The sequence below is a fragment of the Denticeps clupeoides genome, chromosome 19 (genome assembly GCF_900700375.1).
Source record: "Denticeps clupeoides chromosome 19, fDenClu1.1, whole genome shotgun sequence".
NCBI lineage: Eukaryota > Metazoa > Chordata > Actinopteri > Clupeiformes > Denticipitidae > Denticeps > Denticeps clupeoides.
This window is the reverse complement of record NC_041725.1, coordinates 16,283,986-16,311,395: the sequence shown is the minus strand read 5'-3', so window position 1 is coordinate 16,311,395 and position 27,410 is coordinate 16,283,986. Positions and strand designations below refer to the sequence as shown.

General features: G+C 48.0%; 2 protein-coding genes across 2 annotated transcripts; one reads left to right on the top strand and one right to left on the bottom strand.

Annotated features, from left to right (window-relative positions):
- Nucleotides 1-1,020: 1,020 nt before the first annotated feature.
- suco (SUN domain containing ossification factor) lies at nt 1,021-24,116 on the bottom strand. Its single transcript, XM_028961733.1, has 24 exons — nt 23,853-24,116; nt 16,752-16,863; nt 15,406-15,534; nt 14,749-15,020; nt 14,398-14,526; nt 14,055-14,199; nt 12,923-13,037; nt 12,277-12,401; nt 12,066-12,133; nt 11,199-11,306; nt 10,991-11,096; nt 10,573-10,593; nt 10,302-10,357; nt 10,046-10,134; nt 9,881-9,946; nt 9,403-9,486; nt 8,781-8,862; nt 6,631-7,926; nt 6,350-6,437; nt 5,747-5,851; nt 5,485-5,639; nt 4,900-4,991; nt 4,239-4,294; nt 1,021-3,450 (listed from the first exon to the last, which is right to left on the bottom strand). The coding sequence occupies exons 1-24, from the start codon at nt 23,903-23,905 to the stop codon at nt 3,007-3,009; spliced, it is 3,996 nt and encodes a 1,331-aa protein (XP_028817566.1). The 5' UTR covers nt 23,906-24,116; the 3' UTR covers nt 1,021-3,006.
- A 124-nt stretch (nt 24,117-24,240) lies between these two features.
- tmed5 (transmembrane p24 trafficking protein 5) lies at nt 24,241-27,324 on the top strand. Its single transcript, XM_028961739.1, has 4 exons — nt 24,241-25,125; nt 25,210-25,307; nt 25,431-25,614; nt 26,007-27,324. The coding sequence occupies exons 1-4, from the start codon at nt 24,955-24,957 to the stop codon at nt 26,223-26,225; spliced, it is 672 nt and encodes a 223-aa protein (XP_028817572.1). The 5' UTR covers nt 24,241-24,954; the 3' UTR covers nt 26,226-27,324.
- Nucleotides 27,325-27,410: the final 86 nt, after the last annotated feature.

Genomic DNA, 27,410 nt, shown 5'->3' with positions numbered 1-27,410 from the left:
GCATTTGGGGAGGTTTTGAGTCAAATTATTTACTTCAAACTCCATTACATTTTACACCTTATAACGCTTCTTATTATATGATTTTCTTTCGTCCAGAATGAGTCGCTGTCGTGTTTATTTGCTGAGTGTCGGGTGGAATCTGCAACAGTGTTTTATTTTTTTTTCTCCAAATAGAGAGAATTTATCGTAAGTAATGTTGCTGTTTGTTATGGCATCTAATGTAATTTTTATAGAGACAATTAAAATCTGATTAAAAGCAGGCAGAGCAACAACAGTTTCAATACGAAAAAAAGCGTCTGCCAAATAAAGTAAAGTAAAGTAAAGTAAAGTAAAAAAACTTTACAGCAAGCGTTTTGTAAACCTTCTCTCGTGACCACGCCCACATACTCCAAACCCCGCCCCCTGACGTCGGCCAAACGTCTCTATTGGACTCTACTATATATCTACAAACACCAGTTCGTATTATAGCAAATCTGACTCGGCCAGGTTTCTAACTAACATTGTTCTCAAACCCTTTTGTTCAGTAACCATTGTTTCATCTCATGGAAACTGTTTACCTTCAATATTTTGTGCTTATCGTTTTAATGAACGTCAGACAAATCCGAGACATTCCAGGAGTGACAGATGTTTCACCTTAAGCAAGAACTCTCTTACGAAACTAATAATAGAACATTGCAGCTACAATAAATCACTGTAATTTTACTTTTAACACTTAAGTTCATTTCGAGGTAAATCATTTCTATTTTTTACTCATTTTCTTTTGTTTTACTTATACTGGAGTAAATGTAACTGAAGTACACAGCTTGTGAACTTTGTCCCCCACTGGTTATTCCACCCTGGAGCAACGATGGTGGAGCAACGATGGAGAAAATTCCCTCTACATCCAGATGTTGTAATGGGGCATTCCTCACATCTCGGATTTATTTGGAACAATATAATATTTCAACTCAGTCTCCTCATATAAACCCGGTCATGACAGAGTACTGGAGTTGGTGTAAATGAGGAGGCCAAAGCAACATATGAAAGACAAAAAAAAAGGTTTTATTAAGAAATTCACAGTTTGTAATGGCACTACATCTTTGTAGTTACAGTTGCTCCTGTTCCAAAAAAATACTGTGCAGTGTGAGGTCTCACTTTCTCTCTCTCTCTCACACACACACACACACACACACACACTGCAGGGGTGCCACTGGGAGAAACGAGTGGGAAGAAAAGCACTTGATGTACAAAATATCGTGTAGAGAGAGAGGGAGGGGGGGAAAAGTTCTTAAAAGTGCACACTGAGCCCACGTCTACTAGACAGAGGGCGAGATCTAGAAACAGGGGTCAAGGAAAATGTTCCCCTCACTCATTCAGAAACGCACACAGACAAAAAGAACCATATAGACCCACAACATTACTCTAGAATAATAATCATACTTATTGAAGATTTAAACGGTGAAATAAGGTGAAATGTGAGAATTCAACTTATAAAGCAGATATGATTATGGCCATGATGTTGTACTCTATCAGAAGTGTCTGGCAGGCGTGTACACACACACACACACACACACATATACACACACACACACGAGGCTGGAGTGTCAGCAGGTGAAAGTTGACAATGCAGGGTTGAGCGGAATGATGAGCACAAGCCAGGATGTTAGAGGAACGTGAGCCCCGTCTCTTAACAGCACTGCAGTCAACACGGTGATGGAACTCATCAGAACTCTGGTCCTCCAAGAAAACACACACACACACACGCACGCACACGCACGCATCTCACCCGTCCACAAGCACAGGTGGCAGCAGATTTTTTTTAGAAAACACTACAGAATCCAGCTCAACCAGCAGAAGGGAACATTTTTATGTTTAAGTGGAACCCAGGCAGAACTGTACCGTGTATTCAGGCTACTGGTTCCACCAGGATGTGGTGTGTGTGTGTGTGTGTGTGTGTGTGCGCGTGTGTGTTTGTGCACATGTGCGCCCATGCACACTAGAGGGCAGCTCTACGTCTAACATGATGAGGCACTTTTAAAATAAATAAATATATAAATAAAACCGCATAGAAAGCCCCAGTCATGTCTACTGTGTGCTGTGTGTGCTGTGTGTGTGTGTGTGTGTGTGTGTGTGTAAGTAAAACTAAAAATGCCACAAATGAACTGGTCCGCTGCCTGTGGGGTTAAAACAGGAAAGGACCGGACTCTGTGCTCTGTGGTCCTGTCAAAAATAAAGTCCCTTTATTTAGAGCTCATCGTGTGTGTGTGTGTGTGTGTGTGTGTGAGAGAGCGAGAGAGAGACAGAATGAGAGGGAAAGACAGAGTTCAGGCCCAGCCTGGATATCATCATATTTAAAGAAGTAATTTGTATAACAAATAAGAGGTTGTGAGCCCTTCAGCCCGTATGAAATGAACGTGAAAGTGAGGAGGATCTCAGAAAGTTCTTCATTCAGTTTCCCTCACCGGACATCAGTGCTTGAAGAGAACCGGGGCTCAGAGAACATCACCTGGTCCCACAAAACCACACACACACACACACACACAAAATGAGCCACCAGACACCATTTCAGGACAAAGAACAGACTTCAGAGACAATAGACTGGGTCTGTGTGAGTGTGCGAGAGTGTGTGAGTGTGTAATGTTGCAATAAAGATCTTTGCAAAAGAACAGTTCCTTCAACCAAAATGCTAGAACACAAACAACCCAACCTCACCTTCATTCTCAGCTGAGCTGACTGGTGGTTTCTGGGATATGACTGGCTCTGTGCTATGCCACACCTCATGACCCCAGGGTGAAGGAGTTCAGGGGTCAGAGGTAGAATGATAACAGGTGATACCGTGTACACACACACATTAAAACTTTCCAGTTCCCCTGCTGATGTAGGATTAATTCAGAAACGGCGGGAAAAAGGCACATCACCAGGGTGAAGGAAGAAGATAAAAAAAAATCTAAATCTCAAGTAGGAAAGGGCTAAATAATCTGGTGCATTGTGGGATTGTGGATCATTTGTGTATTTCTGGGTTAAAAATCAGACGTGTCCCGTGACAGTGGGCACCCGAAACGTCCCCACACCGACTCCCAGCTCCTGTCGGCCCTCCACAGTGCCCGTCGTCATGGAAACAGGCGCATGCAACAGCTGGTCTTCATAATGGATCAGCTGTTCGGCCATCTTGGACTGGCGGCGCTTGAAGGACCTCTTCTCCGCCCTGCTCCGGCCGGAGGGGCGTGGCACCTGCCCGTTGCAGAGGGAGTGGCAGTGCGACTCGTCCGACAGCGTGGACGACCCCTCTGAGCTGACTTCTGACGTGGCCGTGTCTTTGGAGGACGAGGTGGACAGGTCCCCATCTGGAGACTGGAGGAACCCCATGATTTCATAGACGCCGTTACACTTGGGAGTGTCGTTAGAGACGGTGGTCGTCACGGGAACAGACGGCTTCAGCGTCTCCACGGCTCTCATCTTGCAACGTTTCTTCTGTATTGACCGACAGACAACGGACATTAATACACAGCAAACAAACATGCAGCGGAAACTAAGAAGCATCAAACATCTACGCTGCTCAACCATCTCTATGCAGAGGGGAGGAGGAACCGACTCCTGGAAAATAAATATAACAATGTGGCGATTAAGGCCCCGTGCACACAAACATGCTTCTAAAAAAATGCATTTCCAGCGTCTAAAAACAGTGTTGCCGATCACACGGCGGAAAACATTCCCAAGCGCTGTTTTCAAGGTCGGATTGGACTTTTGAAACATTTGGGTGGACTTTTTGGACATTTTCACAAAAATAAAAATAAAAAAAAAAGCTTATGCCGAAATTATGCCGATAGTAGTGGTGGTAGAGGGTGGTAGTAGCCTAGTGGGTAACACACTCGCCTATGAACCAGAAGATCCAGGTTCAAATCCCACTTACTACCATTAACCCTAAATTGCTCCGGGGGGGACTGTCCCTGTAACTACTGATTGTAAGTCGCTCTGGATCAGGGCGTCTGGTAAATGCCATAAATGTAAATGCAATTAACTCTGCACCAAGTTTTAGAAAATGACTTTCCGTGTGGATGCACGGCCAGATCGGATAGGAACGAGAAACGCTCTTGTGTGGACAGGGCCTTAGTCCCTTAGCAGAGAAATGGCTGAACGCAGCTCCAGACCCCCAGGGTTGCGTCGGCTACTGCGGCGGTAGTGGACACAACCCCGGCGACCCGCTAACACCACCCACAGAGCGGCCCGCTGAGGACGGGCGGCCGGACTGGACACCGTACCTTTTTCTCTGGAGAAAACCTTAGAGGTTCTACAATGAACAAGTCATCTGGACCTACTAAACAGGGGAGAGAGGGGCCCGGTTAAATGATGGTATGGAAAACAAGAGAAAACACACAAGCATGGACACACTTGCAAGTAGCAGCCGGCACGACCCGCACGGAGGGGCGCGGGACGCCTGAACCTCGTGGCAGGAGGTCTCAGAGAAGCTGGTTCTACTTGCAAATGTCTGATCTGAAGAGCAAAGGCACCAGCAAGGTGTTTTAACTGCATGGTGGACAGGCGAGGAGGATGGATCATGTCTGCGCTCATCTGTTTGTTCTGTAGAAACTTCTGGTCGTTCCGAATAAGACCCTCAGACCCACCCGCCGACCCCCACTCCACAGTTGTCTTTAATAAATGAACTTTTCATGACTGAGCTGCAGCCGCTTTAAAATGGACTCTCAGGCAGTGGGGGGGAAGCGATGCCGGTGGAACGCCGTAACCTGAGCTGCCCAATCAGAGCGCTCGCCCTCCTCTCTCATTCTTTGATGTGAGCGCTTGAAATGAAAATGGAGTTACAGCATGTGCTCAGAAACAATGGTAGGACAGGAAAACAGGGGGTGGGGTCTCTAGGTGTGTGTGTGTGTGTGTGTGTAGAAAGGTCATGGGGAGATTCATTACCATCAGAGCTGGGCAGCTGAAAAGATTTGGAGCGCACCAGAGGACACGGCACTTTCCTCTGCAGGCTCATATCATCGTAAGAGGAGAAACACCTGAGGAAACAGGAGGATTTAGAATAACTGTGACACGATGCTGGTACGCAGCCCTCCAAACGTGGGTGGAGAACAGAAACGACCAGGTGGTCAGACATTCACACTAACCTGCATAAGGCAGGTTTAGGATGCATACGCTTAAAATACGTTTTGAGAAAACAAGAGATTAGGAGCAACATCAGGTACGGAGGCGGTTCCCAAAACTTTTTACGATGGAGGCCACTTCGGTTTAGTCATCAAATCAGCAGTCCCGTAATAATTTTCTGATCATTTAGACATTTTGATCAGGGATAAGAATGTATATTCTGCCAATGAGGAGGAAAGACTAAACATACAAGGGTGTGTATGAGTAAATATATTTCAATTCTTGATCTACAGTAAAATTCTGTCGGTTCTGGATGTGGGTCTGGGTCCAATATGTAGTTCTTCTGCCACTGGTGCTTTTATTCAGTTCATGTAATTCTGCTATATAAATTGTGTGTGTGTGTGATACCTCTTGGGACTGGGGTAGTGGTTGCTCATAGGAACCACTGGGCTGGTGGTACTGCTGTGGTTGGAGGAGCTTCGACAGCATTGGACACACAGCAGCAAGGCCAGCAGCACACACAGAAACAGAGAGACCACCAGATAACTCTGCCTGTCTGAAACCTGGAAGCACACCCAGCAACAGAGAAATAAATTATTTGTGTTACAGCGTTAAGCATTTGTTCATGACCAGAAGGAAGGAGGAGTAGTGTGAGTATGCACGTGCCTACCTCTCTCTTTAGCTGCACTACTGTAGCAGACAGGTTGAGCATTATCCTGGTGACGTTCTCCAGCTGGGTCTGCAGAGCCTGAATGGACTCTGTCTGTTTCTGGTCCTAAACAGAGAGAGAATGTTGCTAATTAAGTATTGTGTAAATTATAGATCAGCGAGTAAAGAGTGGTGGGTTCAGAGTGCCGAGCACAGAGCCATGTGTACAGAGTAGGCTTGTCACGATGCTAAAATTTCAAACTCTCTCTATATATATATATATTAGTATACACACACACACACACACACACACACACACACACAGTACAGATAAATAATAAATACACTGATAAATGCATTAAAAAAAAAAAAATTAATTAATAAACAAAAAAATATTTTTTTTTTGTTTTTGAGTCAAACTAAAAACGGCAGTCCTCACTTCTCATTCCGCAGAAGTGAAAAATATATGAATGTTGTGCCATTAGATAATTATAAAAATGCAGAGAGAAAAGGGAAGACAGCCATTTTTATAGTTAACTTGCGTATTGCTTGACAGTTCTCCATCTCGAAACATTATATTAGTTTAAGACCAGAAACAGTATAGAGCTGTGAGTATAGAGCTGACCTGCTCCTCTGCAATGCGGGACGTGTTCTGCAGTTTGATGATGGTTTTGTTGAAAGCTCGCTGCATTTCCTCCATCTGTTTACGGTACCTGAATTAAAAAAAAATAAAAAATGTATGTTTTTCATTGTTGTTGTGTGTATGTGGGTGTGTTATAAATGTGCTCAACGCCTTTGAAAATGGTGACACTGATATGCACATGTACTTGTTTGTGCTGTGTGTGTATACGTGTGTGTGTATACGTGTGTGTGTGTGTGTGTGCGTGTGCGCGCGCGTCCTGTTACCGTTGGCTCAGCTCCTCCAGGTATCTGCTGCTAAGGGACATGTTCATCTCCAGAGCTTTGATGCGGTTGTTGAGTCTCATGAACACCGACTCTTTCTGGTTGGAGCCATGGACCTGGTTACCGTTGCCATGGTTGAATTCAGCAGAGTTCTGCAGCTCAGCGTAGAAGTCGGTGGCGCTGCGCTGCAGGCCGCCATTGGTTGAAGGGACGCTTAGCAGAATGTCCTCCACCGTGTCCTCAGCCCGGGGTTCGCCCTGGAGGATAGGAGCATCTGGCTGATCATGCTGGGTGGAGGTGGCACGGTTTGGCTCCTCCACCCCACTGTGGCTCGAGTCTGTAACCTCCACCGGGGGAACAGGGAGCTCTGTGGGTGGAGGAATGTCCGCAGGCCGGGTGTTGGTGGGGAGGGGTTGGACTGGCTGCTCAGTGGAGAGCACCGGGAGCTCCACCCTGGGAGGCTCAGTTTCTGGGATCAAGGCCTCTATGGTGGAGGTCAGTATGGATAATGTGGTTGAGGGGGTCGGTTGGGGGGTACTGCTGGTTCTGCGGCCCTCCATCTGGGTCTCAGGAACACGCTCCAGGTAGGCTGGGAGCTGATGGAGGTCTGGTAGCTCTCCAGTAGGGGGCTCAGGCATGTCCTCTGTGGGAGTGGGTCTGGAGAGGGAGGCGTCAGTGAAACTGTGGGGGAGCAGGGTGGAGGTATGACTGGGTTCCAGCACAATGGGGTCAGGGATGTGCTCCACTCCTCCATCACCTTGCCCGTTCGAGGGGTGGTGAGGGGCAGATGTGGTCTCTGTCCCACTGGCTCTCTCCATCTGAGGTGGGGAAGCAGTCTGCTCAGCTTCTGGCAGATTCTCAGACGGAGGTGGAGGCTCCTGGGTGGGTGTTGGGGTTGGTTGGAGGTCTAGATGAGATGAAGAAGTGTGAGTGGGCGTGTGCCGCGCCCTTTGCCGGTCCCAGCGCTGCCGGTGAATGGCCAGGGCCACTGAGCACCACCCATACAGCTGCTCCTGCAAAGTAGCCAAGCAGGACAGGGCGGAGAGGTGTGCGCAGTAGAACAAGCTCTCTCTCTGAGACGCCTCCGCCCATCTCTGTTCCTCCGACTGCTGCTCGTCATCGTCCTCCTCACGTGGTAGTAGGGTGACCGTAGACTCGGGTGCAGCGTCTTCTTCCTCTTCCTCAACCAGCCTGACAACGGGATCCCCACCTGGGTCCACTGATTCCCCCGGAGCCTCAGCAAAGGAACCTGACTGGTCCTCAACAGTGAGGTCCTGATCCAGGTCCGTAAAGTCCAGCCTGGGGGCATTAAGTGACATAGAAGACACAACATTTATGATATTCAACACACTAAACCAACTTTAATAAATACAGAATAATAACAGTAAAGTGGGCTCAAAAACATGAAAGTACTTAAAGTGAAATAAGGTGTGAAACAATTTGTCTACCGATAATTAAAATAGTCGCAGACTAATTTAGTTGTAGTCAACTGATGCTAGATGAATTGTGTGGTGGACTGCGTGTGGATGCAGTATAAAGAGAGTCAGCGCATAAATCAGTCATAGGTGCTTATAAGTTGCTAAATCACAGTGACCCCTAATGACCCCCTGTCCTAATCTCCTCAGCACACAATCAACCTTATCTTGTAATAAATGTTTTACACTTTGTGTTTATTACTTGCTGCATCATTTAAATAACCTCATGTTAAATGTTAAAGCTTGTAGTTAATGCAATTTATAATCTGACTAGTCGATCAGTTTGGGGCAGTGGTGGCCTAGCGGTTAAGGAAGCAGTAATCAGAAGGTTGCCGGTTCGAATCCCGAGCCGCCAAGGTGCCACTGAGCAAAGCACCGTCCCCACACACTGCTCCCCGGGCGCCTGTCATGGCTGCCCACTGCTCACCAAGGGTGATGATTAAAAGAAGGGGGACACATTTTGTTGTGTGCACCGTGTGCTGACAATTACTTCACTTTGTTTGTCGGTAACTAGTTGACTATCAAAATAGTTTTCAGTTGCAAACCTACTGTACAGGAAGCTCTACTGGTCAGAAATGACCCATTATTCATAGATAATTCATAATATACAATTATCTAGTCAGTACTAATATTAATAATAAAATAACTTGAATGTGGTGTATGTGTGTGTGTACTCACGCCTGAGGGCTGGTGGGGGTGGGGGTGACCGCTGCCTCAGTGGACGTCACAGTGACATTATCGCCATCAGATGCCGTGTCTCCTGTAGAAAGGAGGTTGAGAGAGAGAGAGAGAGAGACACACAATAATCATGTGACAATCACCGAGGAGGAATTAAGAAGAGAACAGGAAGAGTGCCGATAAACGCCGGGCAGCACAGAGCAGCCATTGTTCACCAGGCAGTTCGCCCCTCAGCCAGTGAACTCGCTACTCAAACACCACCCATCTGGAGCAGTTATTCTCCACCACATAATCAAATAAAGATGCACGAAAATGTAGGTCAGCAGCAGCACGGTCTACAGCTCTCTGTACCAAACACTGATCTCTCTATAGACAGTTAATAAAACAGCCCGTTATAATAATATAAGATGTGGAACTTGTAAAACAAAGAGCATAAAAATAATTTTATGCATCGTATATCAGTCAAATAATAATGAAAAACAACTGGATCAGCTGTAAAATTATAGTATTTAATTAAGCATCGAGGAAAGTTGAGGATTGGTTGGATTGATGCATCCCTACAATCTGTGTTTGTAGGTAGATGAATCAGAAAATAGGAGAGAAGGGGTTAAAGTAATGGCACCTTCAGCTGGAGCTCCGCCTTCCAACTCTGACTTCCCCCCAAGAACATTAGCAGCTATGTTGTTAACAATGTCCAGAATGGCATCTGAAACACACACACACACACACACACACACACACACACAGAGAAATGATTTCCACCACTGTACACTCACTGCACATATGCCTGGTTGCAGGACTGGGGCCTAGAGGGGATTTGAGGGGCCAATATGCTGAACGTATTTACTCAGTGTGTGTGTGTGTGTGTCCCTGCTGTATGTTTTCTCAGGACATGCTGTGTGTTGAGTTAAACCCCCACTGTGGTTCTATGGGGGCGTCGTCATCTGTGAGCCAATGGTGTGCAGACATTAGGTGGAGAAAAGTCTCCCCAATGACGTCTATGAGCCACAGATGTGTGTGTGTGTGTGTGTGTAAGGCACTAATTTGACCAGAGCTGTAACCTCAGGTCGTACTGCAGTACATGTAGTGTGTGTACGTACTTGTTGCAGAACCAAGAAGGTTCTTTGAGGACTGATCTTCTGATGGCAGGTAACCAGGAAGAAAGTCTGCAAAGACCAGAACAGCAGTTCACAGCAGAACACGAAGTTAGTACAATAATCACACACACCACGCTGCTGAAGTTGAATTGAACTGAGTCGAGTTACCGTATTCCTCATCTGGGTCGTCCACCCGGCCCGGAGGGTACGGATCTGCCAGCTCATCAATTTCCTCGACCATACTGGTACCAAACACCCTGACAAGAGAGGACAGACACAGTGCATCATGGGAGGGGAGGGATGGAGGATTTAACAGGTTTGAAATCTGAAGTTATTGTGACTGGGACACTGTGTGTCTGCAGCAGGAGGAATAATCATTTGTAAACCGAAACAAGGAAATTTGTGAATTAATTTAAATTCTTACCGGAAAAGACTGAGGGGACAGAAGTGTTCTGATCCAAAGTGAGACTGAAGCTCAACCTGCAATCGATTTAAAAATAAGGAAACAAAAGATTCCATTAGTCCTGACCAGAGTCTGCAGAGCAGAGGATATCAGTAGTAGTGAGGTCAGTTCAGAAAGGCTAGTTGTCTGTGTTTAAGTTTGAAAGACTCCTTCATGCATTAAATCAGTGCCCCCAAAACCTGAACCCCCAGCACACAGAACTGCATCCAGAACTGAAGAGAAGATGTCTAACCTTTATGTACTTGATGAACATCTGAAGCAAAAAGGGAGGTGAAGGAGAAAGATAAAGAAAATCAGTATAAAAGATAAACCATGCAGACAAGCAACAGCAGGAGACAGAAAGGCAGGTACGAAACTGCAGCAAAAACCAGAGTAGAACTTCAGATGACGACCTCACTTCAAACTCAGTTCGTCATTTCATAATAGTTCTGAACAATTATTTAATCTCCCCTTCACCCGCGACAGGAGAGAAGGGAAATGGGAGCAGAAATACGAGAACTGATGAAGTTTCTGCAGGACCAGTGCTGGTGGAATATAAAGGAGGTTCTGAGTTTTATATTCCACAGCCGGTACTAGATCTGCCGGAGCCCGAGGAGAACGTCCCGTCCCTGCGAGAACATCGTCAGGAGGCTGAGGAGACTCATCCTTACCTTGACGTATTTGGCGTAGAGCTGTTCATCCAGTGGGAAACTCTGGACTGTTCGCTCATCACGGGCGTGGAAGGTGCCGAGTTTGATCCACTTGTTAGTTGGATACCTGCCGATGAAGGGGATCGAAGCGATTAAAGAAGCTAAAGAACGGCTTGGTAAAGGGCCGAAGTTGTATTGTAAACCATTTAAAAAAACAGATTGGACAGACCGGTCACTGATGGACACCAGGAAGTCCTTCGGTGTGGAGGAGAAGAGTTCAAAGTTGGCGATGTCCAGCTGCTTAACCTGGATGGGCTCACAGAGCTCAATCACAAACCTGGAAATGGAGAAGCAGACATGAGAACTTTGACACTTTATGATTTTTTTTTTTTTCTTATTGCAAACAAAAAAATTACATGGACATTTTGATATTAACATGTTGAAGTGTGCGCTCTTGCATGATTCTGGGGGGGTGAGTTCTTTGCTGATTTCTCCCCAGTTGCTGCACGTTTCTGCTAAAAAAAAATTTGTGTCGACGCAAATGGCAATTTTTATAGAACTATTGTCGCTACCCGCAGAAATGTTCACACAACTGAGTTTTAGGGCCGGTGCCTAAACCACAGTGCACACAGGGGTTAAAAATATGTCTGACGGCAATATTAAAAACAATCAAATTAGTCGCAGACTATTTTTATTGTTGATTTTTGTTCACAATGTCAATTAATCACTGCACATGCACTCCATGCAGTCTTAAAGTGAAGTGATTGTCACGTGATACACCGCAGCACAGCACATGGTGCACACAGTGAAATTTGTCCTCTGCATTTATCCCATCACGCTGAGTGAGCAGTGGGCAGCCATGACAGGCGCCCGGGGAGCAGTGTGTGGGGACGGTGCTTTGCTCAGTGGCACCTTGGCGGATCGTGATTCGAACGGGCAACCTTCTGATTACGGGGTCGCTTCCTTAACCGCTAGGCCACCACTGTCGTAACTTTAAACTCATTATCAACATCTGACTAGTGAACTATTAAAACCATTTTAATGATATGATGACATCTCAGACTTTTTCTAAGGCCATTATGCATTTTTGACTCACCAGATCTTGGTGCTGCAGGGGTTTAACATGTAAATGTCCATGTTCTCCATCAGGATGGCTGAAGTGCTCTGGAGAGGAGCAAGACACACATTTAGACTGAAACACACACACATCCTGATATTGGTTGTTATTTCCATTCACAATTTAAAAGCTGAATATTCCAAATTTGCATGGGCTTATCTGGGTGGTTGGAACAGGTTAGAGCTCCCACCTTGGCTTCGCTGTTGGCAGAGAGGATTTTGGCTCCACACTCCACAGAGGCGTAGTTGTTTTTAAAGTTTTTCTGCACCTTCTTCACTGGGTGGGGGCTCCCATTGGTGGAGGTGAGTGACTGACCTGAAATCCGGAGGAAGCAACTTTTACGGGGTGTTAATATGTTACAACCCACATTTACATTTGTGGCATTGAGCAGAGCGAACAGGGACACACTGTCTTGCTCAGGGACACAATGGCAGTAAGTGGGGTTTGTCCAACATCACAAGAGAGAAAATACTACAGAAATGTTATAAACCCATCAGCATGATGACAAGATGATGGGATGGAAGACATTGGGATGTTTCTGCAGCACAAATTCAAAACCTCTCTGCTGTCCTCAGGGGGGAAACGGCGTCAGCAGCATTGTGCCAGACTGGACCATTACTGCACTGAGAGGTGTGTGTGTGTGTGTGTGTGTGTGTGTGTGTTTCAGGAAGTTATGCAACACTCACTGCACACGCTCTACTTCCTAAAGGACACTGATGGCCACTGGGCTGACAGAAGTACAGCGATTTTCCCAGTCGCTCAGAGACAAGTGGAAACCAGAGGAGAAGGAGCTGCTCGGACTACTGAAAAATGTTTACTGCAGGTGTTTCTCTTACTCTTCTCCTTCTCCACCTCCATCACTTTCTTCTTCCACTCATCAAATGTGGGGATGTCTTCCTTACTGGGCACAGAGGGGTCCGCCGTCTCCCTGGATACCGGGGGATCCGCCACCTACGGCAACACAGTCACAGATGTTCACGTGTACACACACACACACACACACACACACAAAGGCCCTGGAAGTCAGCGTGCACTGAACAGACGGAATTACATAAGAACCCAAATGCCAGAGCAGCTCTGGTTTCCGTGGCGCCGCAGCGTTTAGTACACGACTGCAATCCTCTTAAAAAGTCCAGCAGGAAGACGATTGGCCAATCTGTCTGGACACTGTCTGAGCGGTGACTGGTTTCAGTGCCAGCATTAAAAAATATATATATTTAAACACTTAAAGCACTAAAGCAGAGTAACAAAAACAACGCAGGAGACAAAGTTATTTCACAGCGTCCCGCAGCCATTTTCACTAATGTGAGCATTTGGAAAAAGACCAAGGAGTTCAAATTCTTTCCTCCTTTCATTATCAACACAAAAGAGAAAAGAAACAAGTTTGAGCCCCAGGCGATTGTGGGTTCGTATAAATAACTGACGCTGGCTGCCACTGAAGCGACTTAGAAAAGGGCATATCCTCACAGCAGGCATCATGATGAGGTTCCACCTGAACTATCCATACTGCACTCATATCCACATAACACTCCCCTCAAATAATTCTAATATGTTTACATGTTTATCGTACATTCACGTATGTAGTTTCGATAATGCACCTGCAAGTTATTTTACATTTACACCATTTTCCAGACGCCCTTATCCAGAGCGACTTACAATCAGTAGTTACAGGGACAGTCCCCCGCCGGAGCAACTTAGGGTTAAGTGTCTTGCTCAGGGACACAATGGTAGTAAGTGGGATTTGAACCCGGGTCTTCTGGTTCACAGGCAAGTGTGTTACCCACTAGGCTACTACCACCCATATATTCCACCGACATTCTGATATTTTCATGAAAAGTTATCCTTACCGGGATACTGTTTCGACTTTTTTGTATGTACTGTCACTGCAAAAAAACATTTCGCCGCATGTCGTACCATGTATAATGGTGTATGTGACAAATAAAATCTGAATCTGCCCTCAGCTCCTACCTGCAGGTCCTCGGGCCGCTCGTGGCGGGTGCTGGCGTTGCGGACCAGCTGCTGAAGGTCCGCGTCCCCGAGGCTCTGAGGGTCCGGGAGGTCTGTAGCGGTCCCCAGATCGCGGCCCTCCGCCATGGACATGTTGTCTGCATTACTGAAGAGAGACAGACATAGAGACAGGAGTATTACACATCCTATTAAAATAATACAATCCAAAGTACTTGAGAAAATAAATGAAGGTGATGAAATGATAACTGGACGACCGAGGCGGCTCGGTAAGACCGGAGCGGCGGACTGGCAGGGCGAGCTGCGCCGGTCAGGGGGTTCTGGGTAGTGGTCCAGAGGTACTCACCTGGTGAGTGTGCTGCCAAAGAGAGTGGGATGACTGGAGGGGGTCGCCACAGTGGGCAGCGAGCCCACCACACACTCACTGTCACTAGAGCTCTCTACAGGAAAAGCTTGATGGGAAACCTCTAGTGCACTGAGGGAAATAAGAAATAATAATAATAATGTAGAGGGGGGAGAGAGAGAGAGAGAGAGAGAGGGCTGCCACGTGAGTAAGCGGGGAGTTGAAGCCATCTTCACTGCGACAGGCGGCGGGGAGACAATGTGGGGCCAAAACCAGGAACAAAAAGGTGTGACGTGGTTTAAAAAAGGAACAAAAAACACTGATGGCGGGACATGAAGACACGACAAACCTTACCTAGAGGGGTCAGCAGGAGACGGGTGTGAGGTAGGTGGGTCTGGTTTGGCGTTTGGGTCCTCCTGCTGGCCGTCGTGCGGTTCCAGACTGAGGTCTTTGGGATCTTCAGAGGGGGCGGACGCCTGGTCCTGTGTGGATGAAGGGTGTGTTTGTGGTGGAGAAGGAGGGGCCTGCTGCGGTTCTGGTTCCAGGTCCGGAACCTGCTCTGGCTCTGCATGAAGATCTGGCTCCAGAAACACGGTGGCAGGTTCCTCCTCCTCCTCCTTCACAGTCTGGAGAGAACAACAAAAACCAGCGCAGCAGGAACATTAGACCCCACAGCTTCAGGCCTCGACAGCGTTTATCTCTAAAAAAAAAAAAAGGAAATTTTCTATACGCATTTCAGGAGACCCACAATGGTTATTTTCTAAAACGGGGTGCAGAGTGAATTTCTCTTTACGCATATCCAATGTATTATACCTCCAACCTGACCTATAACTGTGGTTGTGAACGTGATGTTCTCCAGGTGGACAACAACGTTTCAGATAATAGGTTTTTTAGAACACGTTACCAAAAAAAAAAAATAAAAAAAAACATGTTCTGGTCTGGACGGAACACACACACACACACACGGAGAGAAGAGTTATCTTCCTGTTTTTGCCATGTTCTTCTGCTCACCTCTTCACATCTGTCTTTGTGTGAAGCATCTCTGGAGTTCTGCCCGTCTCCAGCCGCCCTCTCTGCCTCCAGCCCCACGTCGTATGACGACTGCCTGTCTGTCCTCCATTCCTCCTCCTGCTGTTGCTGCTGAAACACACACACACACACTTACACTGAGCCCTGAAGCCACGTGTGTTGATTCGGCGGATGTTCTGTTAAACTGTAACTGGAAAGCAGTTTTACCAGTCGGCACATGTCAAACGGAGGTGTGCAGTAGCGCTACTGTTGCTCAACAGGGGTGCGTGTGCTGGGTGGGGGTGGATTTAGTTGGATAATGTTTCCGAGAAGCAAAACTCTGCCGTTTCATATGTAACAGCAGGTAACTTGATGGTATTTGTGTAAAAATCCTGCATTGGAACCACTGATTACCCCCGAAAACAAGAGTTTGGTCTACGTCAGCATGAAGCAATAGGAGATCAATACAGTGCAACTTCCTGCTGCAGGAAGACCCCCTGTGAAGAAGCATCTGGGCTTGGTTATAGAACCACAGGCCCCTCAGCTCGAGAACTCGAGGATAAGAGGCTGCGCCGATAGGAGCAGTGAACCCGGTAACGATTACCCAGAACGTTCACCATAATAACTAACAACACAACACCAAGTCCTGACCCACACACTCCTGCTTTCAGCGTGCGTGACTTCACCACTGCCCCAAAAGTGAAAGTGTCATTGTGAAACACTGCAGCACAGCACATGGTGACACAACGAAATGTGTCCTCTGCTTTTAACCATCAACCTTGGTGAGCAGTGGGCAGCCGTGACATGCGCCAGGGGAACAGTGTATGGGGACGGTGCTTTTAATCCAAACCAATAACCTTCTGATTGTGGGTCCATTTCCTTCCCCTATATTCATGATGAACCTGGTGGACGTGCTCTTTAAACCCCGGCATTCTAACAGCAGAAGTAAATGGTGGTAGTAGCCTAGTAGGTAACACTCGCCTATCAACCAGAAGACCCAGGTTCAAATCCCACTTACTACCATTGTGTCCCTGAGCAAGACACTTAAGTTGCTCCAGGGGGGACTGTCCCCTGTAATTACTGATTGTAAGTCGCTCGGGATAAGTGCATCTGATAAATGCTGTAAATGTAAATGTGGCAGCAGTCTCTGCTCACTAAGGGTGATTGATTAAATTCAGGCGACACATTTATGTGTCAACATGTACATTTATATAAACTACAATTTTATGACCCTTTTTGCATCATTCATCAGCATAAAAAAAAAAAATGTAATTTTTAACTTATAAACAACCATGAATCACGGAACCGGTTCCTGATTTGACCCAGGCGTGGGAACGTTCCTACTTTACCTGGACGTCAGCGGTTTCCTCTGGCTGGTTCTGAGGGCTTCCATCCTGTCCAGAGGGGACCGTACCAGAGGAGCTCTGCTCTAAGCAATAGACACGACAGCATCCAGGGTACCTGCAACACACACACACACACACACACACACACACAGGTGTAGAGTTAGACCAGGGGTGGGCAAACTATGTCCCATATTATAACCTGGCTCGCTGAGAGATTGGTATAGAATTGCCGAAATAAAGTCAGAATTATGACTGCTCTCACTTGAACTCGTCCTGTAACTCCTTTTGTTAGATCGAACCCAACGTTTTTTTTACGCCGACATGAGCGGTGAACGAGCGGTCAGGTGACGCATTTCGACTAGTGAGGAAGATGCAAAAATGGTGAGGAGGTGCGGAGCTGAAACGGACTCTAGCCTCTGGCGATTATGTTTTGGTTGCACAGACCATGATGTTAATAGATGTTACGACATTTTTCACAAAGCAAAAGAGCTCGGTTCACGTGTACATTTGAATAATGTGGATGGAATAAGAGCCGGCAGCCGAACTCGACAGTACAACACGGCCATTTCTTACTCTGACTAGCGAGAGCGGCTGCTCAACTAGAAACACACTTGCCGTGTGCTACGTATGCGTAGCTGTACACAGTTGCGTTGTTAACGTTCGTGCTGATAATCTGTTGTAATCTGTAGTGTGTACTCCTTACCACCAGGGGTCGGCGTCGAGGCCGCAAACCAACTAAATGAATGAATACCGGTCATCTGTTGGGTGCCGATCTCGCAACACTGAGACACAATAAAACAACACAGGTACCCGTATACGTTGCAGTGGTTTTTGAGTACGTGCACAAAAACCGATGCAAAGAACGCAGAACACGAACCGTAGCTGTAATTAACAGCAAGTGTATTTCAGTCAGTCAACGTGGCCCCTGGGTTAGACGCAGTCAGGACATGTGCACCTCTTCTGCAGATCATCATTCCACCCGGAGTGCCAATCATCACCAACTTCTCAACAGTCTCAGCTGCACAGAGACAAAATCCCCCCATTCACACCTCCACACGGCATGATGGGACGGTGACATCCGTCCAACTCGGGATCAGCGGCGACCTTCACCGCCGGCGCCGCGGCCAAACGAGCTTCGCAAACGGCACAGGGACCAACAGACGGATACGGGAGATGAGGAGCGAATCTTCTCACGACAATTCTACTGTGGTGGGACGGGACACGGCAATTAATCAAAGAGCTACTAAACACGGACGGGTGGCGAGTTTATGAAGAACCCAATACTCTGTTACATAACGCAGAACATGCAGAGAGCGGAGCACTAACAAGGTCACGCACGCACACACACACCACCCGAGACACAGGTTAATATAACCAACACTAAACTTAGCAGCGCATGGAGCTGTCAACACGGCGTGAAGATCATCATCTGCTGAGGACCGCGTTCCGCAAACGGGTCTTACAGGAGCCTCTGTAATTCTGATCAGAAGCGGCATCACGTTTGGTCAATCGGTGGGGCGGTGTGCGGTGCTGCGTAACGCACTTCCCACAGAGGCAGGAATTAAATTCCCTCCGAGTGAAACCGGATTGATGGATGAAAGAAGTTCCTCGTTCCTCAAACGCTTTTCCACGCCCTTGTGAGGAAATAAAGGACAAAAAAAAAAAAAAAGCCGTGAGGGTTCCTGACCAGAAGGAAGTAGCAGGAAGGGCCTCAGTGTTCCTGACTCAGCAGCAGCTCAGTGCAGAGGAACCGCAGCTGCTGTAAAGGAACGTTGTTGAACGTTGTTCTGGTCGTGTCTTTTCACCCCCCCATCATCATATCCGGATCATTAAAGATCATTCGTCCTGGTAAACGCCACTTCTTGTGATTGGCCAGCTGGTTATGGAGGACCCCGCCCATCCTCGCTCGATCCTGGGGCTTGAACGAGATACTCCGTGTTCCACGTTCCTGCTGACGGAACTTGCTGCGTGTTTACATGAGAACACTGGTTTACCAGATGAAACATGAAACGAGAACATTTACTTCCTCTGAACCGAAGCCTAGAGAATTACGAACAGAACCGAAGCAGAACCAATCATGGCCGGGACACGCCCCTATCTCTGTCTGTCCGTGGGATGGTGTATTTCAGTCGGTGACATTTCTGACCCTGCCGACACTGCCCAGTTTAGCCAGGGGTCAGGAGAACACATCGCTCAGCACTGGGAGAAAGTTGGATCACCAAAACATCTCGACCGCCCCAGGCCAGCCTCAGGGTTCCACCACACCTGGTTCTGCTCCACAGCTGGCCGGTGTAGAACCAGAGGAGGTTAAAATGACCCGCCGGCCACCCGCTCCGGTAATCTCAAAAGTGAGCGGCCTGCCTTCGTAAAACAGTTCTCACAGGACCGGGTCAGGGAGGGTTCACGGGGAACTAGAACCGGCTAACCAGACTTAAAATGGGTGGGTGGAGCTCAGGATGGACGTGAAGGTCTGAGCTGCAGGACTGATGTAGGAGGAGGAGAAGAAGCAGGAGAGGAGAGGAGGAGAAGCCGGAGAGGGGGATCCACGTGTCCGTCGGAAGAACAGGCAGGCGGGGCTTCTAGCCCTAACAGTTCCAGAAAGTAGGGCAGCGGATCTGCCAAGCACACACACACACACACACACTCTCTCTCTCTCTCTCTCTCTCCTAAATCCCCTGAACCACCATAATCCCTGTATCCAGGGTACGGGGAATGCCAGTGTGTGGGAAACGATGAGGTCTTCAGTGATCCACCAGTCAGCGTGTGTGTGTGTGTGTTTTAAATGAATCCAAGATACAATAAGCACCAAAGGATTCTGGGAACGATCGGAATATGCGCACTGATAAAAGCGGCGCCGGTTCCTGCGCGGTAAACAGTGAACGTTCCTTACTGTGAAGGTCAGGGTCTAAATTTTTTTTGATTTGTAGTTTGTAATGCTGAAGGTCACATGACTATCCCAGCACGGCCTTTTCACTAAATATTTCATTCAAATTGTTTCACCACCACCAACCACCAGTTCAGAATTCCCGAATGCAGATACCTGTGAGACACCAATGTGACAATAGTCCACAAAAGAAGATAAAAACACACATCATGATGGAACTGAATGGCTATAACGTACGAAGAAGCTGGAATCCGCATCACTGGTACGTAGGCAGGGCGTGCGAGCAGACTAAATAAAGGCTCCGTTCGTCCGACATGCCAATCAGAACTTTGAAGGTCCTGATTCTAATCACCAGATCAACAGTCAGATGTTTAGATCCATTATTTTGCCGCTCGCAAACGTCAGCATGATGGCGGGCGGCTTTATGAAAAGATTAGTAAGAGGAGATCAGTCACCAAAGTGCCACAGGAGGTTCCTGTGCCACGCGGGTCAATATTGACACAAGTCACAAAGTATGATCAGTTACTGTGACGGTGACGCATTTAGAACACGTGTCGGGTCGGGTCGCCACAACTCGGTGCTGCATTGATTCTGTGAGGCGGTCAGGTAAACCGGTGGTGTTCTGATGGGACCGGGTCGCGCTGCGGGTCAAAATGGACCCCACGTTCCTCACGTCACCGTCCCGCCCCAAGTGCTCCAGTTCCACATGTAAACATGTCTCTTTCACGTTCACCCCCTGAAAGAAGAACTGGTAGAAGAAGAAGTGTCCCTGAGCAAGACACTTAACCCTGAGTTGCTCCAGGGGGGGACTGTCCCTGTAACTACTGATTGCAAGGCGCTCTGGATAAGGCCCTCCGGTAAATGCTGTAAATGTAAGAACTGTACGGACTCTGCTGGAGGTAGAAATGGAATGTGTTCAAGGTTCTCTCGCGTCCTCCTCGCCATCCCACGGCCACAAACACAGGCAGAAGAACACCAAGCACACGAAACGTCCAATTTATGATCTGCTCCAAATCTTTCCAGTTCTGATGATTTTTCACATTAAGAAAACGGATCAAATCACAGACGGAACGTTGATTTCCAGTCTGGATTCTGGTCCTCAAGCCGAACAGATCAGAAAACGATGTTCATGTCGAGCCCGAGGAGCTGCACACAAAGAGGGGGTGTGTTCACCAGTGGGGGAGGGGTCACTGGCAGGATTCTTACGCAATTTAACAAAATAATTTCCATAACATTTCAATAATTACATTTTCATGACAATTTGTTCTCTCAAATGCAAATTTTTTTTTTTTTTTTTGGGGGGGGGGGATCTCACCAAAATAGTGTTCTCTTCCTGATATTACAGCCACTTTGATCCTGTCCCACAATGAGATTTGTCTGTAGCTTTAAATGCTGATGAGGAGGAGAGAGGCGGGAAACAGGACGTTGTGTAACCTCCCCCCTTATGATGACATAAGGGGACAAATTCCAGGTCCGACCGTCTGGGCTGCCGCGCTCTGAATGGCGAAGCAGAATGGCCAAGGCACTCTTTACACCTACCGCCATTACTAGCCGCTGCAGGACCACAGACAGGCTCGGGGAACTCGTATTGATGTTAAATCATCTCACAAAAAGTCACATTTTCATTACAGGGGACCTTTAAACTGAAGTTACGACAACCCTAAAAAGCTTAACTAAAACGGTAGCGTTTCTTCCTCCGCGTTCGTGCAAGCCCAGTCCCAAGTAAAATGGGTCCAATCACGTTCCGTAATTTACATGACGGTGCACTACGTAATGCCAGCAAAGATACTGTAGCTAGTTTTAAACGTTGTAGTTGTAAACGTAGAAAAACTACACACGTCGTTATACGCTCATGTGTCAGTCAGATTTCCGTGACACTATATGATTATTTCATGACTTTTCCAGTTTGTTAATGACCATAAGACTCCTGACTGGACAACCACCCCCACAGACGAGCACTAGAACGTCACATCAGATATTCCAAACCGCCGGTGCCCCGCCCACCACACAGACGGGGCTTTAATGTTCCCTCACGGCTGGCGGCGCATGAATAATACCCAGCAGCCCCCAGTTCTCCTGCCCCCGGACTGGAACCGCACCGATCCTCATCCGGCACGGTCCATTCTCTGAATGAGAACATCAGTGGGTTCTCCAAAACAATGGGGCACACAACCCTGGCGTCTCAACCCACGAGGTCACCGTGTGTCCCAGAGATAAGCGGCGAGTGTCCCTGCCTAGCCACGCCCACTCCTAAATTCTTCCCCAGAACCTTTGTTCGGCGCTTCGAATCGTTATTCTAACCCCACCAACCAGAACGTGAAGAACTCCGGCCGGGGGGGGGGCGTTATGTAATCAGCCTGATGAAGTTAAGGCGCTTTGAGCTGAACATGCACACACATGCACGCACGCACGCACGCACACACACACACACACACACACACACACACAGAATTTAAAACTAAAACCACCCTCATTACAATTCATACATTTACTTAACAAGCAGGAAATACGAAGCACATGCACATCACCAGTCACTCACAACCAAAAAGGACAGGCCAGAGGGAGGGGTCAAAGGTCGCATGTCACCGGTCCACTTCCTCGCCGTCCAGAGCTACTGGGGGCAGGTAGCGAGAGCACTGCGTTCTTCACATTTCCGTGCTGACCGCAGGGCGCATGGGGGACCTTCAAGGCGTGAAACTAGATGTGGAACTAACGTGTCAACTAGGGTGGTAGTAGCCTAGTGGGTAACACACTCGCCTATGAACCAGAAGACCCGGGTTCAAATCCCACTTACTACCATTGTGTCCCTGTGCAAGACAGTTAACCCTGAGTGTCTCCAGGTGGGGACTGTCCCTGTAAATACTGATTGTAAGGCGCTCTGGATAAGGGCGTCTTGTAAATGCTGTAAATGTAAACTAGGTCCATTGAAATTCTTCCCAAAGTAAATTTCAGAAAGCTTTAAAACCCTAAAAAAAACAAAAAATGTTTGATGAGGACGGCCTTCTTGGCTGACGGAGAACAAGGGCTGCATTCTCCAGAACGTTCTATGGGCTATTATAACCGCACGGGGACAACCCGCTGCCCGATAATGTCAACAGGCACACAAGATGGAGGACGGAGCGATCCGGACAACCTCCACCCGAACCGGGTCCCAGCTGCCGCGTCCTCGTGAGGTGCGAGATTTGCCACATCAGGGTTAGAATGCCGACGGCGCAAACGGCCGTGGCGGACGAGCGAGTTCACGCCACGACCAACAAAGACAGGCGCTGCAAAGAAAGCAAGACAAATATTTATAGCAAGCGCCGCTCGACTTTCTATTCTCAGGTCCTGCACGCATGAACGCAAGAAGCCGAGCTGCTGCACGGCAGAACCTGTAATAAGGCCACAGGGGCAGAGGATGAAGACACCAGCAGGTCACTGATGGAACATCGGTGCAGGCAGGCATGTTCAATACCGATGTTCAGACAGACACCCAAATTCACAGCTTTCCAAGCGGGTTTAATGGATGAAAAGGTGAACTGGGAAGCTGGGATGGTACAAGCTGGTCTCCCACCAGGTTCTCCGGGTTCCACAAATACTGATGTTCAGACAGATACCCAAATTCACAGCTTTCCAAGTGGGATTAATGGATGAAAAGGTGAACTGGGAAGCTGGGATGGTACAAGCTGGTCTCCCACCAGGTTCTCCGGGTTCCACAAATACTGATGTTCAGACAGATACCCAAATTCACAGCTTTCCAAGTGGGTTTAATGGATGAAAAGGTGAACTGGGAAGCTGGGATGGTACAAGCTGGTCTCCCACCAGGTTCTCCGGGTTCCACAAATACTGATGTTCAGACAGATACCCAAATTCACAGCTTTCCAAGTGGGTTTAATGGATGAAAAGGAGAATTGAGTTCCACATGGTCGACAGTTGAGCTATTTAACTGAGAAGGTCTGATCTCCGTTTTTTTCCACGTGGAACAGACTCCACGGCGCTCAGGCCTGCAGGGTTTCGTATATTCGGGACATCTGGACCTAGATGGTGGTAGACATGTGGAGAACACCACCAGCTGGACACTTCGGAACCGAGCTCGGCCCGACACATCCTCCGTTGTCAGGCTCCAGCTCACGTCTAGTAAACGGGGAGGCCGGCGAGGGTTGTTGTTTTTCTAGAAGTAACCGAAACGCTGGTCCCCGCGCTGGCTAGCGGTTAGCCCGCCGGAACCGACAGACACTCACCCGCTCAGCAGCGCTACGGTGAGGCACAGCACCACGACGCGCAGCCGCGTCATTATCTTCCCGCGGGGACCGACATCCTCGCTCTTCACTCCGCCGAATCGCCGGGCTGCTGTGGGAGGGCGGGCCACTCGGCCCGACTGGGTCACGTTCACCGTGCGGATCAGAGCCGCCGCGCTTCCTGCACTGGCCGCGGCGTCGCTACTGCTGCCGCTGCTGCGCCTGCCGCGTCGGCCAATAGGAGGCCGAGGTGGCGGTCTCTCGTGACGTCACGGGACCAAGCCCCGCCCCAGCGGATGAGTTGGAGCTTGTGCGGTGAGACGCGTCAGCGGGCGATAAGGTGTTTATCTGAAATAAATAATGTCGGGGAGCAGCTTATTATTTTTTTTTTTACATATAAGCCTGCAGTCCAGGATAAGAGTTATTTTATAAAAGCAGCACTGAATTAACCTGAAATCAGCCTGGACCTGAGCATAAAATGTCCTACACATATTATAACTTATATATAAGTTAGAAAGGTATGACAAATTTCAAGACTGGCTTTTGTACTGGCTCATGTAGTAAGACATGAATACATTATAGCCGTAATGAATGTTGATCCTGCAAGTTTTAAAATACCACATAATTTATCTAGTTTTCCATCACGTAGAATTTAAACCATAATTTATGACAGACGCAAGTAAAACTGACGACCATGGCTATTGACGATTTTTTAAATATCTCAACAAGTCATCAAACACTAAACTTATATTCCGTTCCTGAATTGCACATAATATTAATCACGACACAGATAAACTACCTGTTTGTTTGACGTCAGAAAATGGAACGACATTTCCCATCGTCCCTTTCGTAGCGCGTCCTGAATAGCCGTCCTGCTAAATGCCCGTTTGAATTATTGTAACTCATAAATGTTAAATTATCTTGTGTAAAAGTTATGTGGCATCAAGATACAGGTCTCTGCTTTTGAATGTTGCCTTTTTCTGGAAAAGACTCGTTTTGTTGTCGGAGCAGGCAGAGCGGCGGGCAGCAGGCGGCGGGGTGGCGAGAACTTGTGGACGAGGTCTGGTCGCGGTGAGAAGTTGCGGGCGTCTGGTCCGGACCTGCGATGGAGGTCCTCCTGGTCAGACTGGCGCTGGTTGTGGCACGGCTGCTGCTGGTCACCGCCGCCTTCTCCCAGTCCCTGGACAGCGACTTCACCTTCACCCTCCCCGCCGGGCGGAAGGAGTGTTTCTACCAGAGCATGAAGAGAGACGCGTCCCTGGAGATCGAGTACCAGGTCCGGCTACAGTTGACTCGCGTTGCCGTTCGGCTGCGCGGCTGACCGTGTTGTAATGGTTTGAGTGGATTTGGTGTTGTGCAGGTGCTGGACGGGGCAGGTCTGGATGTGGATTTCTATTTGTCTTCACCCAGTGGACATGTAGTTGCTAGTGACCACAGGAAGTCAGACGGCGTCCACACGTGAGTCTCTCGCTGTTCTTATTATATGTGTGTGTGTGTGTATCATGTGTCTTCTGTAGGATATGGATGAGATCAGTGTGTAAAGTTCAGATGGTCGAAGCAATGATGAAATGTGTTCCTCAGGGTGGAGACGGAGGACGGGGACTACATGTTCTGCTTCGATAACACGTTCAGCACGGTTTCGGAGAAGATAGTCTTCTTTGAGCTGATCCTGGATAACATGGACGATGGACAGTCCGAGCCTGAGGACTGGAAGGAGTTCGTCCACGGAACCGACATGCTGGACATGAAGATGGAGGACCTCATGGTGAGCAGCTGTTTACGTTCAGAAAGTATGATCCGTGTCCGGCAGCAGTGAAGGAAACAGATGTGGACAGAAAGATCTGACGGCGGTGAGGGAACGTTTTGTCTTTTACGAACACGAACATTAGTGTTTGTTATAGATTCATTAAGAAATGACGATAGGTGATAGATTGAATCATTTTTATTTTTAAATTTGAGAGAGATCATGTGAAGATGATGGTGATGGCGGCGCCCCCGCTACACCTACACCAGCTCCTCAGTAAACAGGAAGTAGAAAGCAGCAGCTGTTCAGGATGTTGTTGGTTCCCAGCGCCAGACAGACGCCTCCTGTCCCACCAGCTCTTATCTGCTGTTTGGGCGGAGGTGTAAAATCCCGCTGCTCCCTTCTGTCCGCAGGACACCATCAACAGCGTGAAGGCGCGGCTGGGGAAGAGCCTGCAGATCCAGGCCGTCCTGCGCGCGTTCGAGGCGCGAGACCGCAACCTGCAGGAGAGCAACTACGAGCGCGTCAACATGTGGTCCTTCACCAACATGGTCGTCATGGTGATCGTGTCTGGGGTGCAGGTGTATCTGCTGCGCAGCCTGTTCGAGGACAAGCGGCAAACGCGCACATAGCCGTCGGACGAGCGAGGAGGGAGAGACGGGCATCACGTACATACATACACACACACTGAGGTCAGAGGTCAGAGCTCCTCCCTGCCAACTCCACCAACCCCATCGAGACAATCAGATCACGGCCACACTTTTTGCTTGTGGTCAGGGTGGAATTTAATTGCTGTGTGTGTGTGTGTGTGTGTGTGTGTGTGTCCTGCTGCTGTACAATGGTGACACGTTGGTGGATTTCAGTCGTCATCGTTATTGTGCCAAACCCTCCAGTTACTGATGTGTGGCGTGGCCTGTTCTCTAATTGTTCTCTAAAGAGGCGTGGCCTGTTCTCTAGTTGGTTGGGGGGTGGGGTGGGTCTCTTTTCTTGCTTTATGATTGGACGATCTAGTTTTTTTTTTTTATTCTCTCTCAAACACACACACACACACACCCCTGACCTGTTAACTGTGTGCGTGTGTGTTTGTAGAAGGTAGAGGTCATGCTCTGTAAATCAGCCATTCATGTGTGACCAATGTGTGCAGGAATCCCAGATGTGCCTTGTGTGTGTGTGTGTGTGTGTGATCTGATGCCACTTGTGGCCTGAATCCTAATGAAGAGTTTACTGCTGTTCTCCCGGTTTATCGACCGGCTTCTCGTCGTTTTATTTCTATGTGTGTGTCACACAGCAGGGGTTCCCGGTTCCACTGACGGAACCTTTTCCTTCCAACCACGTTGGTTATTTAAATGTTTTCCGATCACCGGGTCCTAACTACACCGTGGCTGGAAGGGACAGGTTCTGTTGGAACCTGCGGACTGCGAGCTCCTGCGTTACGGGTTAAAATGTGAAGGTCTCTGACTGCCACCTTGTGGGCCTGTAGAGAACAAGCCAGAAGAACCCAGAACCCGACACGGTTCCAGCTGAGAAAGTTGAAGGTTCTTCTATATTTATCTCTGGAACCCCCACGTTCTCTGTCCTGTTATTCCTGGAAGGGAATTTCAGTTGCAGCCCGAAGAGTGGAGACGTCCTGCAGATCTGAGGACATTCAAGAAATCAAGTGTTTATGTAATTGTGTATTTTATTTAGTGCCAAATAACTGTTATCCCATTAAAGCTGTTCGAGCTGTTTATATGCCTGCCTTATGTTTCTTTTTCTTCTAGTTCCACATTTATTAAAATCTCTTTTTTTTATCTTATGTTGTTTTCACATATAGTCCT

Coding starts and splice junctions, on each gene's coding strand:
- suco (XM_028961733.1), bottom strand. CDS start 23,905: ATGACGCGGCTGCGCGTCGTGGTGCTGTGCCTCACCGTAGCGCTGCTG. Junction 16,864..23,852: donor ACCGTAGCGCTGCTGAGCGG/GTGAGTGTCTGT, acceptor TGTGTGTTGCAG/GTACCCTGGATGCTGTCGTG. Junction 10,135..10,301: donor TGTCCCCTCAGTCTTTTCCG/GTAAGAATTTAA, acceptor CTCTCTTGTCAG/GGTGTTTGGTACCAGTATGG.
- tmed5 (XM_028961739.1), top strand. CDS start 24,955: ATGGAGGTCCTCCTGGTCAGACTGGCGCTGGTTGTGGCACGGCTGCTG. Junction 25,308..25,430: donor AAGTCAGACGGCGTCCACAC/GTGAGTCTCTCG, acceptor TGTGTTCCTCAG/GGTGGAGACGGAGGACGGGG. Junction 25,615..26,006: donor TGAAGATGGAGGACCTCATG/GTGAGCAGCTGT, acceptor TTCTGTCCGCAG/GACACCATCAACAGCGTGAA.